Source organism: Acanthisitta chloris, unplaced genomic scaffold, assembly GCF_000695815.1.
Source record: "Acanthisitta chloris isolate BGI_N310 unplaced genomic scaffold, ASM69581v1 scaffold26535, whole genome shotgun sequence".
Lineage (NCBI taxonomy): Eukaryota > Metazoa > Chordata > Aves > Passeriformes > Acanthisittidae > Acanthisitta > Acanthisitta chloris.
In genome coordinates, this window is record NW_008672533.1 from 1 (window position 1) to 20,264 (window position 20,264).

A 20,264-nucleotide genomic window follows, 5' to 3' on the forward strand; every position below is an offset into this window, starting at 1 on the left:
TCCTCTAAAGGAAAATCACGTCGCGAAGAGAAACGTGGATCAGCAGCTAAGAATTAGGATTGTGTACGACAGAAGTGTTGAAGAGTGAGTATAATGTTGTAGCAGCTTTGATTTTATTGTTGGCTGAGAATGGGAAACTAACTAAAGCTTGTTTGTTTTTGAAATACAGCTTGCTGCCTGAGAAAAGACACCTTATAAAGGTATGTTATATTTGCTTCCACTTTTTGTTTTTACATATTCAGTTGGGGGAATCAACCTTCAGTCCCAGACTGATGACAAAGGATGTAAAGCTATTAGGAAGTTCCAAAGGAGGTCTATGATGATGGTGAAGGGTCTGGAGGGGAAGCTGTACAAGGAGCAGCTGAGGTCACTTGGTGTGTTCAACCTGGAGAAGAGGAGACTGAGGGGAGACCTCAGAGCAGCTAACCACTTCCTCACGAGGTTCAGTGCAGGGGCAGCAGTGATCTCTGCTCTCTGTGACCAGTCACAGGACCTGAGGGAATGTCCTGAAGCTGTGTCAGGGAAGGTTCAAGTTGGATATTAGGAAAGGTTCGGAACAGCTTCACCAAGCCTGACAGAGCTCAAGGAGAGTTTGGACAATCTCAGGCACGTGATGTGATTCTTGGACATGTTCTGTGCAGGGTCAGGAGTTGGACTTTGATAATCCTTGTGGTCCCTTCCAGCTCCTGATGTTCTGTGATTACATGGATGAAGTTAAGGCCAATTTAAATCAAAGCTTTAAACAGCAGCAATTTGATATCCTCTAATCCAGAAAAACCACGGCTTTGTGTGAAGATTATGCTCAGGCACGTGATGTGATTCTTGGACATGTTCTGTGCAGGGTCAGGAGTTGGACTTTGATAATCCTTGTGGTCCCTTCCAGCTCCTGATGTTCTGTGATTACATGGATGAAGTTAAGGCCAATTTAAATCAAAGCTTTAAACAGCAGCAATTTGATATCCTCTAATCCAGAAAAACCACGGCTTTGTGTGAAGATTATGCCTCCATTCCAGAGAATTCCAGTGTTCTGCTGAATGATGTTTGCTATATCTCAAGGTGTAAGGGTGTCAGTGAGAAAAATGTATGGTTTTTAACAGCCTCTTTGAAGCTGTACATTCAAATTAACAGTCTCCCTTCCCATGTTGTTATTCCAATAACAAAATATTTCCTGAATATATTGATAATAACTGGGCTTCTTAGAGCGTTTAGGTTTTCCCTATTCCGCTATGCCACAGCATCTAGCAAGTTTCATGTAAGTTGGTGGTTAATGCCCTTATGGTGAGTTATTTGAGAGCAGCAGTGAGGAGAAAGGCTTGGGGGTGATGGTGTCTCCCTTCCCATGTTGTTATTCCAATAACAAAATATTTCCTGAATATATTGATAATAACTGGGCTTCTTAGAGCGTTTAGGTTTTCCCTATTCCGCTATGCCACAGCATCTAGCAAGTTTCATGTAAGTTGGTGGTTAATGCCCTTATGGTGAGTTATTTGAGAGCAGCAGTGAGGAGAAAGGCTTGGGGGTGATGGTGGATGAGATGAGAACCATGAGCTGCAGTGTGAGCTCACAGCCCAGCAAGCCAATGGAATCGTGGGCTGCATCAAAAGGAGTGTGGCAGCAGGGCAAGGGGGGGGCTGGTATCTGAAGGGGATACAGGGAAGCTGCAGAGGGACTCTTTGTTAGGAACTGCAGTGACAGGACAAGGGGCAATAGGTACAAATTGAAAGAGAAGGAATTTAGGCTAGATATTATGAAAAAGCTTTTCCCTGTGAGGGTGGTGAGACACTGGCACAGGTTGCCCAGGGGGGTAGTAAGAGCCCCAACCCTGGCAGTGTTCAAAGCCAGGTTGGATGAAGCCTTGAGCAACCTGCTCTGGTGGGGAGGTGTCCCCACCCATGGCAGGGGCTTGGGACTAAATGAGCTATAAGGTTCATTCCAACCCCTAAAATTCTATGATTATGTCTGCCATGTCCCTGGGTGACTTTGCTCTTTTCTTCTGTTCAGAATAAGCTCTTCCCACAAGCTATATCCTATTTGGAGAAGACGTTTCAAGTGCGCAAACCCACAGGTACTATATTACTGAGCAGGTATGTCAAAGTTTGTTGAAAATCACTCACTGTATTTGACATTTAATATTGTGTTGTATAGCCTTTAAACTAAGACCAGAATCAGAGTGTAAGAAACTCACTCCTGATTCAGGCCAGTGACCCGTCTGACCTAGTGAGGGTAGCAGATGCGCTTTAGGGAGTGTGCACAAGTCTGCCAGCCTTTGTGATCCACACCTGCACTTGTTGTATCAGAGATGTTGAAGGCTATACATGCTGCAGGTTCCTTTTTATATGTACCCATGTTTATGCACTTGTTCCTAATCTCGCTTTGAACCTGTGGATGATCCATGAACAACTGGAACCAGAGCAGGGTAACCAACAATTATCACTGTGGAGGTTATATTAAATACCTGCATTATGGTGTTGTTGGATGCTCTAAGACTATTCTATAGTTCTGTTTTAATAATAAAGCAGTGCTGACTGTCTTTTATGTTTCATTGAAGGCAATGTGTGACAAACCAATACCTGAGGAGGAAAGCTGACCCTCACAGGTACTGCCAAAAAGCCTGTGCAGACCATACAAGATGTGGACCAGTTATAGTTCCTGAGAAACACCTCCAGGTAAGCTAAGCTATCCAAGTGCTTCCTAATCTTTGAAATACTATTATTTGTGTAAATTAATGAAAAATGAATATTGCCAGCTCTGCATAAGTGACTTATTTGCAGGAGATCACCAAGGCTGAGTGACGGAATAGAACAATTTGAGCCTGTGGGAGTTTATTTAGTTTGTGTTGTTGAACAAAAAGTCAAGTAAAACGACTGGTAACTGTTCTCTGAGCCTGTGTTATAATGACCTGCACAGAGAGGATGAGATTCAACGGCATTTTGTTATTCACTTTGGTCAGTAGTTGGATTTGTACAGAATAATAAGTGTTGATTTTTTTGAAGTCCTTAGAAGAGGTTATCCACTGACCCAGGTGCATGGTGCAGGAAATGCTTCTGACTTGTTTCCTTGCATATATTTTTGATTTAACTACAGTATGTGATCAGTAGATTTTTCTCTTTCTTTCTTTTAACTTGAAGTTTCAACTGCACTATTAAAAACATACCAGATTACCAGCAAGGGGCAGCTTGGCAAGCTTTTTTTGGCTGTTTTTTTTTTTAAAAAAAGCTGCAACCTTCCTGGTGTCCAATAAACCAAAATAACTCATCATTTGAAAGTTATTCCTTGGCTCTGGTTTTGTTTACTGTCTTCATAGGGTGTTTTCTTATCTTACAATGGGATTTATTCTTGGCTTCAAGCTCATTGAACTTTGTCATGCAAAATTTTGGTCATAGCTAAAGTATTTTAATTGTTCCCTCTGCCCCTTGTGAAGCAATGCAGGGTGTACAACGAGAGTGACTGGCACCGCAGACCCACTGGCTTCCCTGACCAAGAAGGGGTCAGAGATGCTGATTTTCTGCTTTATGTCAGTGCCCTCACTACTGAAAGGTGTGGCCATGAAAATATCATTGCATATGCAGCCTACTGCCAACTGGAAGCCGAAATGGACAGGCAAGTATTCCCTCTGTTTCAAACTCGTTGTTTAATTAAACTCTCCAGTTTTTTAATTGCTCACATGTGGGGTTTGTTTGCCTGTGTTGTATAACCTGGGAGGAGCCATCACTGAAATGGACAAGCACTGTATTTATGTAAAACCACAGAACCATCAAGTAGTGCTTAACTTGCAAAGTTGGGTCACATGAGTCAAAACTAATCCTCCACTGTTAATGCCTAAGCTTTATCTCAAGATCCTGTTTCTGTTGAAGTGCCTGCCATGCCTTCACAAGCTTAAGGGGGAATGCAAGTGCCCCTACTTATGTGGCTCTTGTTTCTGGTTGTAGTCATTGTCACAGACACGTTGTACCTCTGTAGGGTTTTACCTAAACTTCAGATCTGTTACACTGTTGTCACTGAGACCTGTGCAGAATGATGAATGTAGAGATTGATCTCGTTCCACCCCTCCTCATCCCAGCAGTAAACTAATCACTGTACAGTGAACAGATACAACATTTATAAACGATTGGGGAAGTTATTTGGAAGAACTTGTTTTCACATTAATCTCTGTTTTCTTTACCTCCTCTGCCACTTCAAGTGACTATGATTTGAATTTGCTAGTATTTCACTGAAAGTCATTTAATTTTGAAACTGTCTTCCAGGCCAATAGCAGGATATGCTAACTTGTGTCCAAATATGATTTCAACGCAAGCTCAGGAATTCGTTGGCATGTTGTCCACAGTGAAACACGAGATCATCCATGCACTGGTAAGGGTTGATGTGATAAAATGTGTTGCCCTGAAATTGGTGCCTGCTTCCTCACATGCCTCCAGCTTATTGCAGGAGAAGGATATTTGGTGGAGGAAAGCTCTTGCTTTGCCTCCTTCAATGTCTCTGTTGATTGCCTTGGAGTGCTGTGCTTCCAATATATTTGCAGTGGATGTGGGAACTCTTTCATGGCATTTGAATTTGGATGTGAATGTCTTACCAAAGGTGACCATGTGCTTGGTTTTTAACTTGAAGGGTTTCTCTGCTGGACTGTTTGCATTTTATCGTGATGATGATGGAAAACCTTTGACACCAAGATATGCAGATGGACTCCCTCCTTTTAATGAAAGGTATTACATGTTTCTTGGAGCTCTTGGTGCTTCCCATTGAAGGATGTTTTCATGTTCCATTTTTAGAGTATGTTCCTGCCTGTTGAAAATCCAACTTCATTCCATTATTGGAGTGCTTTGCCATCATTATGTTCAAACCCTGGTGTGTGGTGGTTTATTAGTCTTTCTTTACATTGCCATTAAACGTTTGTATTATCCACATATATGACAAACTAAGGCAGGATTTCATGTATCAGGAGGCTTGAGGTTAAGCATTGCAGTTACCTATGCTTAAATTTTTGTGTAGCTGAACACCTCACTAAACTAAGGCTTGTACTTTCTGTACTGTCTAACATGAGTACAGTTCGTTTTTGAGACATACATCATTTGTGGTTTATAGTTATGCAGAACTGTGTGTAATCTGCTGTGTGAATTTTCTGACTTGATACAGAATGAGCAGTTTGCTTTTCTTTCCTTCATTTAGTTGATGATGTAGAAATGTTCTTCTAGGTGAAAGGGTAGAGAACTTCTGGCTTTGTTCAGCTTTGTATAATAGCAGTGCTGAGGATTTTTATTTCATTTCTTACACTCTGGGTAACTGTAGAAAACATGTCTTAAGTCTATAGACATGTTTATAATTATTTTACTTTGCCTTGTAAGACCAGAGTTGTGTGTATAATGAACACAACATCTTAGAAAGGAAAAATGTTGCATAATAAAATTTTTAATTTGGAAAGCATGAGGGAGTACTGGGATTGTCTGTGATCCCGTTTCTTACGGAGATACATCTTGGCACAGTAGCTTGTCCTTGTGGGAAAGGTTTGTGACCAAAACATTGTCCTTGCAGTCTAGGTTTGTATCAGTGGAGCAGCAAAGTCGTTCATAAGGCAGTGAGGCTGTGGGACGTACGTGGAGGCAAAATGCTGCGTCATTCTGTTCATCTCCTGGTAACACCTCGTGTGGTCGTAAGTGTGGATTCACCTTTAAACTCTTTATGCCAAGATTGCCATCAGTTTCTTGAGTAATAAATATTTCTTATTCTGTAGGAAGCAATAACCTAATGTTGAAAACCCTTTTCCTGAAAGTGTGGCCCAAAGCCTACACCATTAAGACTGTGTAATTAGCTGTGAAGGTGTATCCAAAGTGGAAAATAAATTGGCAGAGTAAGAGACAATGAAAGGACTGGGAAGGAAATTATGAGAGGTGAAGCAAAACTGATGTTTAAGAGATTCCTTAATCCTACTCTGTAGATGTTCAACCCTGGCAGTGTTCAAAGCCAGGCTGGACAAAGCCTGGAGCAGCCTGGTCTGGTGGGAAGGTGTCCCTGCTCAGGGCAGAGGGTTGAGACTAGATGGTCCATAAGGTCCATTCCAACCCCTAAAATTCTATGATTCTTACAGACTTAGACACCTAGTATTCCTGTTCCTTTGACAGCATTATCACTGCTTTTCTTATTTGTAAGATCATCCTATTTTCTACTTTAAAAGCATTGGTTTAATATTTTTCTAATTTTATTGATTACAAAATAATGCAGTTAACATTTTGTCATGTTTAAAAAGAAATTCCTTGAGTTTTCTTGGAAATCTTTCTTGCTTCCCACACTTCTGACTCTCCCTCCATGCCCACAACAGAACATATGCTCAAATGTAATAAATTGATGTTGGAACTAAGTTAGAGTGTTAATCATATTTGGCCACATGTTTTTGTTTGTTTTAAGTCGAACACAGTATATAGAGAAAACTTGGATTAATTACCCCTGGGTTTGCTCATTTATTTCCAGGAGATGAGTAGACAGAGTGCTAGGTTTGCTGTTGGGGTCCTTGCTGGCTTAGTCAGCCTCTGAGGAGAAGTGTTTCACATTGAGAAGAAAACAAAATGGTAGAAAAAGAAATGCTGAAATCCTTTTAGAAGCTCATTCTAGAACAGTAGGATTGTGTGTGGGTATCCATCTAAGTATTTTGAGAGTTGTGCTGCAATGTTTTCTTTCTAGGAAGAAGCTCGAAAGCATTTTAATTGTCCAATTCTGGAGGGAATGGAGCTTGAAAATCAAGGTGGCATGGGTACTGAGCTCAACCACTGGGAGAAGAGATTGCTGGAGGTGTGTGTTGACACTAGGAATGTAAGAGGATGTGGGAATGTTTGCTCCCTCCCCCATGATTTTTAGGTTTGTTGTGGTTCCTACTGGAGCCTTGAAAATGTAGAGGTATCAAACCTCACTGATATACATCACAAGTAGTACTAACTACTAATACATAAATGTCCAATTTCTAGATACATCTGTCTTTCAACCTTATTCCTAAATCTCAGAGTATGAGTTTGAGATAAGCTGATTATTGAAAAACCTAAATGTCTTACTTCTAACTACCATTTACCCTTTCAAGAAGGTTTTCTCCCTTGTTCCTTTGAGTCAATTCAGCTTTGTAGCCCTCTGCCTCTTATATATCAGATACTTGATCATTCTATTCCTTACCTTGACTTCAGCTTCATCCATGTGCCCTGGCATTAGCTGTTGCTGTCTCTGCTCCAGAACCTCATCTGACCAAGGAAACACTTATTTCCCCGCTGACATTTAAGCTAATTTTTATTTATAACTTTGTGCCACATGATATTTTGGTCAGGAGAATGCTTTCTAGTTGTTGTTGTATGTAGTGAGGTAGACAAGAAGGAAAATGCTTCAGGACAGACCTTTTATGAAGGAGGATGGGATTTGATTGTCAGTAGTAAGAAGAGACCAGAAATAAAAGGCTTTTTCATAGGAAGCATTTTCTTGCAATGCTGATTTTTCACTGGCTTACTAACAGTAACTGGTAACTTTCAGAATGAAGCAATGACTGGATCCCATACACAGAATCGAGTCTTCTCCAGGATCACCTTGGCATTAATGGAAGACACAGGGTAAGAATTAATAAGAATGGGGAGTGCGTTCTGTTTCATTTGTGTTTAGTTTTCATGGTAATTGATTTTACTTGGAGTTGATGCACTTGTGCTTATCCATCTGCAACACAGTAGATAATCAGCATAATTAGCATTGCATTAGACAAGGAGTTATACCTAGTATGTTATTTTTTCTTCATGTATTCCAAAACCATCCATTCTTAATCTAGCCTAAAAAAACAGGCATTGCAATGCACAGTATTGTTTGTAGTGTCTGTTTACTTTTTTCTTAATGTGAGTCTTCTCTCAGTTGCATGCAGTACATACTGTTTATTTTTTCAACTCTTCTTGCAGCTAGAAAGCATAAATTGCCTAAAATTTCATCTTCCTATATGCATTGTTCCTTGGCAGATCATGATGCACTGCTGTTGAACAAATAAGCCATAAAATTTTTTTCTAGTTCATCGTGACATGGAAAATAGTAAAATTTTAATACCTTTTGTTATGGGCAGAAAGAGATGCAGTTTCCCTTTTTCATTTGAAGACCTTAAGGCATGGTATGAAGTTCTTCAAACTGTTGTTTTATTAATTTTTGAATTAATTATATTCTCCTTTCTAAAAACCTTTGCAGGTGGTATAAAGCAAATTACAGCATGGCAGAGAAGTTAGACTGGGGGCGCAATAAAGGCTGTGACTTTGTAATGAAGAGTTGCAAGTTCTGGATCGACCAAAAGAGGCAGAAGTAAGGATATAATCTTTTAAAAAATAATTAAGAGGAAACCCTGATGCTTGTTTACAGTTGTCTTTCAAATGTAACCGGGTAAAAAGTAGAGGTAGGTACAGATGAACAAGGAATACTGCCCTGGGTATGCACCTGAGAAGGAGCTCACCAAATGTGTTAAGGGCAGAAGCCTCTTACCAATACAGTAAACACAGAGCCAAACATCTTAGGATGTAAATGCATTTACACTACGAGAAGTCTGAGCTTTAGAGAGGAGGGGAAGAACTTAATTTAAAAGTGTTTGCTTCCTTATTTTGTCCCTTTTAATTGGAAATACAGCCTATTGTCCTTTGCCATTACTGGGCTGTACTTACAGCAACAGAAGGAGATGATAGGCATCTTGGAAACAAAGCCTGCCTTGTTTGTGTTTACAGTACTCATACATTTCTAGGACACAGCTGCACAGTGGGTCTATTTTACTTGTAGGTTTTTTTCTTTCAAGTTTAAAAAGCAGTATCATTAAAACTAACTAGGTGAGTGCATTTTAAGTTTGTTTGCTGGCTTGATATTCTTGAAGTTAGAAAGGTCATGACCAGTCAAATAAAAATAATTAGCCTCCAGAGAAGAAGTCAGTGCTTATTTGTGTAATGGCCTGAATGTAGGGGAGAGTGGGAACAAACAGGCTTGACAGATTGCTTATGTAAAGCAGTTTAATCGATCTGATGGGATTTTTATTCTTTTTCTTTTCTTTTGAGGAGGCAGTTAATCAGTCCATACTGCGACACTTTGAGGAGTAATCCTTTGCAGTTAACCTGCAGACAGGACCAAAGAGCAGTAGCAGTGTGCAACTTGCAGAAGTTTCCAAAGCAATTACCTCAGGAATATCAGGTATAATGGATCTTACTTTAGCAAATAACTGAAGTATTTTCATTGTGTGCTTTGCTGCCAGATAATATTTTTTTTCTTCTGAACCAGAAGACAAGAGCAGATACTGTGAAAAATATCTGCCTAGTTTATTACGAGGAGTCAGTAGGCTGAAAAAAAATCCTTGTGATCCTAAGAAAAGAATAAGATGTTGCTTGGCCGTCTAACCAAATAGCAAATGGAAACATCGGTGTAAAATCCCTCAGAATGTTTTGTTTGAGTCTTCTGCCCTTTGTCACTGTAGAAGTGCCCTGTTTGCATCCCAAAGCATGCAGTGATTACAAAGGGTGGAGTCAGGGTCAGGAGTTGGAGAGTGATCCATGCAAATGTGAATCTCTGCATTATTTAAGTGTCTTAAAACCTCTCGCTCATCTGGTTCTTGGGATTTGTAAGTTGCTGTTAATAGCATTGCTGAGTAGTAATAGCTGATGTTCTTACAGCTGCAGCGATTGGATCTATTTGAAGAACAGTTGTACACTTGTCTTTGCACAAACTGTTTCACTACTGTATTTTGTTTTGCAGTACTTTGACAATCTTAATGGAGTACCAGCAGAAGAATTGCCTTATTATGGTGGCTCAGTAGAAATTGCTGACTATTGTCCCTTTAGTCAAGAATTCAGCTGGCATTTAAGTGGTGAATTTCAACGCAGTTCAGACTGTAGAATAATTGAAAACCAGCCAGGTCAGTTTTTTGGACTTCAGTAAGCTGTTTCAGAGACTGAGTTTGTTAATTTGGAATAGACTTGCTGTGTATTCAAATGAATTGGATGTGAATTTTTTCACTAGTGCAGTTTTACACTACCAGCTGTGTGAACACTGTGCTTGGGTGAGAAGCATAGCACAACTACCTTGTACACCTAGGAGGCAAACTCTCACATCCAATGCAAGAATTGCATAAGAGCAGAACAGATATTAATGGTCCAAATATAAGACAAAGGGTGGGGGTGGGTAAGTTGGTTGGTTTTTGAGTTTTTGAAACAATTGCACTTTCCACCTTTGTAGGTTTTTTGTTCAAAGCAAGGAGCTTTGTGAATTACTAGAACTTGTGCTTGTCTCTTCCGTTAGTGCATGTTTGGTACTGCAGAGCTCCAGAATGCTGTAGGATATTACCTGTCTCCAGCTGTCTCTAAACCAAACAAACAGTCACAGCTGGCACTCCCTGGGGACAAACATAACCACAAGTCCTGATGGGAAATGCTTGCTGGTTGTTTGGTTTTTTGTGGTTGGTTTGTTTGTTTTTTAAATCTTGTGTTTCTTTCCACTTGATGGTATAATTCCCAAATTCCTAATTGTTAAGGGTCTGAAATATTCCAGAAGTAAACCTTGAATTGCATTGACTGTCTACAGCCTTTTAAGTTGATGTGGACTTTCTGTTCCTCTAGTAAGTTGCAATCCACTCTATTCCTTCTACCGTAGATCCTACCAAAAACTATGGTGCAGAGAAATATGGACCAAACTCTGTATGTCTCATTCAGAAATCTGCTTTTGTTATGGAACAGTGCAGGAGGAAACTCAGTTACCCTGACTGGGGCAGTGGATGTTATCAAGTAAGTATGTGTTGGGGATTTATCTTCTTTTCTTTCAATAGCTCTGAAGAGAAAAGTCAGGCATAAAATGTAGGCTAGGACTGTTAGAACTTTGCACCTGCACACTGAGCATGATCTCTCTGTCTTAAATCTGTAGATCATATGACTTGCATTGAAAACAATTATCTTCCAGCCATAGGCCTGTAATTTAGTTAAGTTAAGTGTGTGACCACTGGGATGACTTGTGTGTAACTTCCAGTCTTGCTAGGGACATCATCTGTCTTACCCCTGTGACACTTTCTCCTCAGCTAAGAGAGCAATACTTATCTGGAATTTTCTGTTGAGGAAACTTAATGTTAATTAGTCACTCTGATTTTTCAGAGGTGGAAAGCACTGTGCACATGTCACTTACTTTTCATTGTCCTCATTCTCTTCAGGACTATCTCACTAAAGGTGTCACATTCAACAATAGCACAAGTCTAAAAAGGTAGTCGTTAGCAGAAGCCAAATTTTTGCTCATTCTCAGTTGATAATCTGCGTGACTACACAAAAAGAGTACAGTCAGGACTTTAAAGCACTCCTGAACCAAAGAATTGCTCTCAGTGCATTAAAATACTTGCAGTTAATCAATGCTCTGATATCAGGTGTTTACTGAATGTTCTATTTCCTTACTGAAAGAGCTTCCAAACCCTCATTATGACAAATCGTAATTACAGACTTGACTCTTACTCTTTTATTTTAAGGTTTCTTGTTCTCCACAAGGATTGCACGTTTGGGTCAAGGACACTGCCTACTTGTGCAGCCGCTCAGGTCAGGTGTTAACTGTGAGCATTCAGATGAATGGCTGGATCCATGTTGGGAATCTGATTTGCCCATCCTGTTCCGACTTCTGTGACTCCTGTCCCCCAGAGAGGGATCCTCCAGCTGCTAACTTCACGAGAGCTGCACCCATTGGTATGTAGCCTTATTTGCTGAAGTAAAACTTTAATGTCAAATACTTGAAAACTTCACAGATTTGTGTCAGCTCTGAGTGCTGGGAAAAGGAAAGGAAAGCCATGGCTGTTCTAAGATCCCAGATGCAGGAGTTAAAGGAGGATAGCAAAGGTACTTAATTTTAGTCATGAAGGATAGTGGCTAACACAGGAGAAATGTGTCTGAAACAACTCCTTCATGTCATGTCACCTTCTGGTAATCATCCCACATTTCTACCTTTAGCCTAGGAACTTACCAGGAAGTCTGATCTGTGTTTTGTAGGCTGAATCATAATTATAACCTTCAAAACTATCATCTCGGTGGAAAGTGAGTTCTCACTTGTATAACTTCCCATTGGTTATATTAACATTCCCATGTTAATGTTGTAATCCAGAAATTCACTACATACTAGTTATATTTTATCAAGAACAAGTAGCTTTCTGAAAAGCCAGTTGATGAAAGAGAGCACTCTATGGTATTTTGTACTAATGTCTTATTTCAAAGCCTTTAACCAGCCCTTTGATTGTTGAGTGTTGCTGTCTCTAGTGCAATTTTCAAGGTTAAAATGAACCTGTTTAGTTTACGTGAACACTCAGTTTTCTTTTCAGAGTGGTTCTCTCGGGCTTGTGGTTTCTTTTGCCTTAGAGGTGGCAACATTTAAGTGGTTAGTGGAGGGAGTCCTGTAGGCTAGGATGTAGAATGAGAAAGCTGTAACCTAGGAGATTCCCACCATGCTTCGTGTTCCTCACACAGGGATATGTGTGAGTGTATGTGTGTATATGTGTATGTCTATATAATTATCTGTGCAGATTTACATTTGTCCATGGTTTCAGTAAACCTCATGGGTGTGTGATTACCTACCATATGGACAAACTCCATGATCCATGTATTGAGTTTTTCCCTTCCACTTTTTTTCTCTTTTCCTCTTCAGCTTGATGTTCTGTGGCTTGGGTTTTATATCACTTACTGTCGTGGTTTAACTCCAGCAGTAGCCAAGGTCCACACAGCCACTCACTCACTCCCCCACCAATGGGATGGGGGAGAGAATCAGAATGGGAAAAGCTAGAAAACTCGTGGATTGAGATAAAGACAGTTTAACAGGGAAAGCAAAAGCTGCACACACAAGCAAAGCAAAACAAGGAGTTAATTCACTGCTTCCCATGGGCAGGAGGTGTTGGGCACCTCCAGGAGAGCAGGGCCCCATCACACCTAACAGTTCCTTGGGAAGGCAAACACCATCACTCCAAACGTGTCCCCCTTCCATCTTTTTCCTCCCACTTTATATACTGACCATGATGGCATGGAATATCTCTTGGGTCACATGTCTGAGCTGTGTCTCCTCCCAACCTCCCCTGAACCCCCGACTTCCTCAGCAGCATGGCAGTACGAAAAGCAGAAGAGGCCTTGGCTCTGGTGCCAGCTCTGCTCAGCAACAACAAAAGCATCAACAGAAACATCTCTGTCTTATTATCACTGTGTTCAGCACAAACCCAAAACACAGCCCCATACTGGCCACTGTGAAGAACGTTAACTGCTCCAGCCCACACCACTACACTTAGAGCTGTACAGATCAAAAGTATTAATAACATAGTCTTTTGAGAACCTGTGGTTTTGAAATGCTGCTTATCCCCAGTCATGCCATAGGGAACCTCCTGCTCTTTTCTTGCAATGGCATTAAATTTATCTTTTGTCCTCCTAATTGCTATTAGGGAAGTAATCCAGAAATGTATTTAATTGTAAAGGGAATAGTCATGTTATTTGGTTGGTTTGAATTCCTAACCTTGAAAGCCAAAATAAATCAGTGCAGATAACTACAAATATATTTTAACCTTCTGGGTGGGTTGAGTGTTCTCTTAGTTACTTTATCTTCTCTTGAAACGTAAAATTTATAAGCTTCAACTTTTTGTTTTGTTTTAGACTTGTGCTCCTGCTCATCCAGCCTGGTTGTAACCCTTTGGCTGCTGATGGCTAACCTAATTCCCCTGCTGACAGGATTGTTCCTCTGTGCATAGAGCTAAGCTTGGGGCAGGAAGATGTCCCGAGGTGATATACTCCTCGCTGTGGAGCACGGAGCTTTCTGTCTCTGCAGGCAGCTGTCTTCTGCTGAGCCTCATCTCTCCTGGCAAGTATCAGTGCCGACAGTAGTCAGGGAGGTGCTGACAAAGGCAGTGAGTTTTGAGAGGAGGAAAATTCACCTTGTCATCTCAATAAGTGCCAGTATTTTCCTGAATTGCGACCTTTGAGGTTTTTGATGCAGTAACAGGACCCACTATGCCAACTGCGTTAGACTACCTGGCAACTCGGTTGAGATTTGAAAGGAGAACTCTGCTGTTACAGAACTGAGAGTTGGTTTTTTGTTATGTCTGTTGTGTGACTGGTAGCAAAGCACCCTCAACCTGGAAATATACCTCAGTGGTTTAGTCAAAAGCCATGTTAAAATCAGTTCTCATCACTGCTTATAACCCAGACTTAAACAGGTTGGGAATTTGTTTTGTCAATTCTTACAATTTATGGGAGAAGAAACAATTTAATGGGACAGACCAGTGGTTGGCAGTTGTCTCCACAACTGGATTCTGTAGCTTTGAGGCTTCTCAGAAGTCTTATTAGTTTGTGGTGAAGTGGCTGATTCTTGGGGTTCTCTTAAATCTTCCTAGATGTACAAAATGAAATTTCAGACTGCCAACCAAGACAACTGGTGGGAAATCCCATTCTCATTTAGCGTGTGCCAGTTCTACTGTGAAATTTAATACATCAAATGTTTGAATATTCTCAGAGTAATTTGATATAGGCAAATGCATTTCAGTACTGATACCCAGACTGTAAAATTGGGATAGGATTTACAACTATTTTTTATTTTGTTGGTTTGTTTCTTACATAATTAATAATGGCATTATTGTTTCTTAAATAGCATGAACATAACTGCAGATGTTCTCACCTTTTGTTGAAGGGCAAACCAGTAGTGATGGCAGCTATAATCTTACAGGACCACACTGATGTCTCTAGACCAAAAACTGTATTGAATGTGTAAGGAAAGTCTAAACTGTTTTCCTATTTTTTCCCTCCTCCCCTTTTTCTTGGTATGTAAATACCATGGATTATTTGAGTGTTTGTAACAAGTTGAGGATCAGACATTTTGAACCACATGAGGGCACACCTTGGTACAAAATTAATCACTTGATGGGCAAAATATGTAAAAGGAAGGAAATGAGCAGAATCTATCAAGCTAAGGACAGCTGCTCCACAGGACTCTTGTAAGGATGTTTTTATTTATTTATGGCTCTGTAATGTGTAACAAATAGTTCTGTTCAGACTAAAGAAACCCTTACGTGGTTTGATCCACTGTCGGTCCTTTTAGGATAGTTTTCATTGCTGGAACAGTGTTAAATTTGAGGAAGCAGACATGCCCAGTGCACTAAAAAAATACAAATCCAGGGAGAAAGATGATGTTACTCTGCTTCTTAAATGTGCTGTGCTGTTGGAATTGTCAGTGACCGGATCCTTTTCTAAAACGGAGGGTGGAGAGATGGAGTAAAATTTATGTAACTACAATGAAACTTTAATAGAATCATAGAAGTTAGGGGTTGGGATGGACCTTACAGATCAGCTAGTCCCAAACCCCTTGCCCTGGGCAGGGACACCTCCTCACTAGATCAGGTTGCTCAAGGCTCATCCGGCCTGGCCTTGAACACCACCAGGGTCAGGGCAGCCACCATGTCCCTGGGCAACCTGTGCCACTAATAGGACTTCTATCATGATTGTAAGAAATTCTTTGTGCCTACTGGACTTGTTTGGGTTTTTTTTCATTTAAAGAAACTCTTATGACACTGCTAAGGCAAGTAAGATGCAACCTAAAAGTGTCTGAAGGCATCACAGTTGAGAGTACCTTGTGCTGGGCTAGTTCCCCTTCATAACTGCAGGTTAAGTTTGCTTTGAATTTCACAGGGCCTAGGCTAGCCTTAAATAGGTGTTTCTGAGAAGCAATACAAGCCAGGACTCAAATGCTTTAAATTTGTAAACCTTCAAATTGTGAAACACTCAGATTGGTAAGTGAACACTGATTATTTTGATATATCCCCACAACAGTCGATGCAAATTGATTCCTTGAAAACATAAAGGTTTGAGAATACATCTTAGGTCCCCGAGGTTGATAGTGTATTTTTTTGTCTGTTGTGCAATAATACAGCTGAAATGGTATCACTCAACAACAATGCTTTTGATACTTGAAAAGAAATTATTGGTTATTTTTTCTTACTGTGAAATATTTGCACTGTCTGAACTTTCTGGTTAACTTTATAACTGTTAAACTTTATAACTGGTGTTAATTTATTGTGCTTGGTATTTGATATGCTGTTCTTCTGTCTGTGTAAGTGTGAGATTTGTCATATTTAATGGAATATTTTTATCTTCTAGACAGTTGTTTATCTTGAGGGCTTTTCTTCTTTTAATCTCTCTTCCTGAGGATTAACTGAAAGATGGCTTAGAAGGTTGATGCTTACCTACTTCTGAATTGTATGCATTAATTAAGGAAAGGGGCTGTAGTGCTTTGTACTGACATGGAAAAATCTGTGGGCCTGTTGGAGCTCTTGTGGTCAGGTTCACCAGTATCTGCTGAGTAGCTGCATCGGTGAATCCAGTGAAGTAAAACTGCTACTGCCTTAATAATCTGAGATTTCGGTAGTAATTTCTTTGGTGTTGCAGCCCTGTAGTTGGCTGTGAACTGCAGAACTGGCTGTGACTTCAGGGGGGTTGGGTTGCTTTAGTCAGAAAACTGCACCATGTTGTATGCCATCAGTGGGTTAGCAGCTGTTAGCAGCTGTAGCCTTGTGGGAACTGCCGAGAGATGTGTCAAGTTCAATTTAAAGTGACAATGAATTGGTGACTGTCACAAAGAGTATTTGAGTAAAGCTGACTACCTCAGTTCTGTTTGTCTTTGCATTAAGCTTGTGAGCCTGCTGTGAACTTCCAGCTCTTCAGAAGAACTAAGTAAAAACATGTCTCAGGTTTTTAAGAGTAACATTAATACAGTAGGAAGCATAAGCCATTTGTGGGTGTAGAACACAACTAAAATTGTAGCTTAGACCGATCAGTTCTGTAGCCTTAAGTGTGGTTTCTGCTGTAAAAGTCAGAATTGCTTTTAAATAAATACAAAGTTTGCAGGCAGCTATGTTAGGTGTCCTGACTGCATGTGGCAAGTCCATCCTATTGCATCTCTTACATGTGAAATACAGCTCAATTCAGCCTTTGTGCTTTCACCAGAGGAATGGGAGGAGCCCTGGAAGTTGTGCTAAGAGATACGTGAGTTGGCTGGTCTGCAGCAGGAACATTTTCAGTATATAATGTCCACAGTTTTAATTTTTGAAAAGCATTCCATGTTTGCTTAGGGAAGTGAATTAGCCTTGCAGTCTTTTTTGACCTCAGTAGTTCAAAGCATTTCAATTAGAAGTCAAGGCAAGTCATAGTTTAGGGACACATTTTTCTAGTGCTTCAGTAAGAAGGAGGAAGGACAGCTTTTGGCTGGAGGATGCAGCAAGTAAAATCGTGTTGAAAAGCAGCAATTCACTCCTCCTGGAATGAGCTGAGGTCTTGGGAGACTGTCATGGCCTTGGATGTAGGTTAGTTACTGAAGGAGAATTGTGTCCCCCATTACCTGTCATTCTTTCTGCTGAGCACTATGAATTGGGAAGGCTCTGCCACTTGGAGCAGACATACCCACAGTCCCTGACGAGCACCAGTTCGTGTTTAAATCTTCCTGTCCTGCAAATCTTTGTTTGAATAAATTCCAGTAGAGAAGGAGGTGTGTGTCCTTCCTTCCCCACATTTCTGAGGAGTGACTTTCAGCCAGCTGAGCAGCTTAAGGTCTTTTCCCTGCAAGACTGAACCCCTGGTTTCTGCTTGTCTGGATGTGTGGGTGCTTGCACGTGTGTGTCTCTCTTCAGGATCTGGGGCTATTTGTGTGCTGGATAATGTGATCTTACCAGACTTCCAAAGTGCAAATGTTGCCTTTTTAATGTGAAGCTTACCTTGGAGATAAAACAACTGTTTTGAGAGAACTGACTGACCTTGAACATGTGTTTCTGATTTTGGTACAGAATGTAAATACAGAAACAAACTATTTTACACAGATTTTGGCTGGATTTTGAGATATAAGGGCTAATTTGTGTTATTTATGGAGTAAAAAAATGTCCTTATTTTACTGTTTAAAAGAGGTATGTCATAAAAAAAGAAGAAGAAACTGTTCATCAATAAAATGTCTGTAGAAAATTGATTCTTCTTGTCCTTTTCTTTGAGAGCTGATGACGATTAACTGCAAGAATAAGCACAATAAAGGATCACCATTACAACAGTCATTTATTCGCAGGAGTGTTGAAAAATGAAATTACATCAAGTCTGCATATTGATCACTTTATTAAACTGTTATTTGATACACTTTGAATGTAAAATGTGCACATTATTAGCTCATACATGACTTATCAGAAATTCAGCCTGATGGTGAGGTGAGGAGGCTCCTGAATTCTCTGTCCTATCCTCTTGTATTGGATACTATAAAATTGTGCGATATTTTTCCACTTGAAACTGAAGATCATAAATTCCCTGTTTTGTGTAAAGGATTTGGCCATGTCATTCGCATTTCAGTGGAAGGAATGTTGCCCTGTGGAGCCCCAAGCCACTGGCTGTGACTGGAGTCTGAGCAGGAAGGGCTGAGCTACCTTTGCTGCTGTTCAGCAGTATCAGGAGTGCTGCAGCCACTGGTTTTGGTACCCAAGTTAGCTTTGCTAGCTGTGAGACTGAGATTTCCACAACATATTCATAATTACAGTACATTCATATATATATATTACTCTGGTAAATGTGAAAGGCCTAACATTCCACTAAAATGAGTCAAAATTATTTTATAATCTCTTTTATTTTTTTTCCCTCTAAGCAATACGTCAGCGAATACATAGATCAAAAAAAATCCACTTGCCTTCCTCTCTGCTATTTTGGAAAATCGGATAAAGCACAGCAAAAGTAGGTTACTCTTCCTTTTTGTTTGCCTGCTTTCAAAATAGGAAACTTTCCAAAGGGTATTAAAGCTTATAAAATGTGCCACTGTTCATTTTGTAGATGGTTTTAACTCTGAAAAACATCAGGTAAGTAAAGTCACCCAAGTACAGCTATAAGGTTTAAAAACTTCAATACTTCTAAAATTTATGCCATTGGCAGCAGAATAAAAAAAAAGAACTGGTTTGTGAACCAGTTTGTGGTTAACACTGAGAAGTAGATCAAGATTCTCTTCTGGAGTGTAAGATGTGTGGCTTAAGCAGGATCAGGGCATTAGTCTGCAGTCTGGAGCTGCACTGGTGTCAGCCCCGTGGAGTTACAATGCAGCCCAGTCTCAAATCAGACAGGATTTCTGTGCGTCTACAGCGGTTGTTTTCCTTCATGTATAAAAAGTCAAGTATCACAGAGGGTTTTGTACTGGTTCTGTCCTCAGAACGACAGCTGAGCCAGGTGTACACCCTCCCTGTCAACCTCCACTTCTCCCCTCTCAGCTGGTACCAGTTAGTGACGAGGACTTGCTGAGAAAATCAGATGCTAACAGAAATGTCTTTAGTTATTCCAAATTTTTTTCTGTGTTTTAAAGGAATACAGTGAGCTTAAAGAAGGTCAGGCTACTACTGAGGATTCCTAATGTCCCAAGTTTGAAACAAACGATATCCCCATCCAAACCTCCTCCTTCCCCCACCCCTTAAAGTGTTTCATTTGTACTTCTGCTGAACATTCACATGTGTCTGAGCACAGGAACAATACCTGTTTTTCCAAAGAGGCTTATACTGAGAAAAGAAATAAGGACTAAATGTCACAAAATACAAAATGTTATCTGCGTTTGAGGGAAATTACGGAAACACAACATTTGTCCATGTGATTGTATCTCATTGGTCAGATCTTTTTTTTTTTTAACTATTATTTTTCTGTTTGATTGGGTTCTTCAATTTTTCTGCATTTTGGGCTGTTCCATAAATGACGTAAGTAGGCAAAATGTTGAGGTTCATGTGAGCAGTATTGAGCTCTTCGTATGGAAATTACAAGGGGAACTGTTCTCAGTCAAGAAGAAACTAATTCTAGGGAAATGCCCACCTTACTAACTCCAATCAAATACTGTTAGATTTTACATTCATTTCCTATTCCTTGGGTATAATGTTGAAATTAAAGGCAGATTTTTTTACCCCCAGAATGAGGATAATGAAATACATTCTTTGCTGCTTTTACAGCAAGTGTTGTCACACAACCTGTCGCTCTACTTTCATTGCCGTGGAGTGGACAGAAGTCCTGGGAAGGTGAGAATGCATCCAGGTGAGGAGAAGGGATCTCTACATATGCTCCGGGTGGTTCTGCAGGCACATGATGAAATCTTGGATTGATCTACCCTCGTAGCAGATCTTGTAGATGGTTGTAAATAATGGAAACCTAGAAGTAGCACATAGCAATTAAATCAGTTTTTAAAGTGTATATATGTATATATAGATATATACATTTCCCTTTAATGGAAAAAAATTTTTTTTTGTCATAGAATCATAGAATTTAAGG

General features: G+C 40.1%; 1 protein-coding gene across 1 annotated transcript; it reads left to right on the top strand.

Moving 5' to 3' along the window:
- Positions 1–4: 4 nt before the first annotated feature.
- LMLN (leishmanolysin-like (metallopeptidase M8 family)) lies at positions 5–13,708 on the top strand (the record flags this gene model as incomplete). The annotated part of the gene is made up of 16 exons (XM_009074570.1): positions 5–84; positions 170–200; positions 2,002–2,084; positions 2,549–2,666; positions 3,422–3,600; positions 4,245–4,350; positions 4,606–4,700; positions 5,527–5,644; positions 6,670–6,777; positions 7,498–7,574; positions 8,185–8,295; positions 9,030–9,162; positions 9,721–9,880; positions 10,615–10,745; positions 11,468–11,678; positions 13,614–13,708. Coding segments are annotated over 16 exons (1,836 nt in total), but the record flags the coding sequence as incomplete, so codon positions are not given.
- Between the last annotated feature and the right edge of the window lie 6,556 nt (positions 13,709–20,264).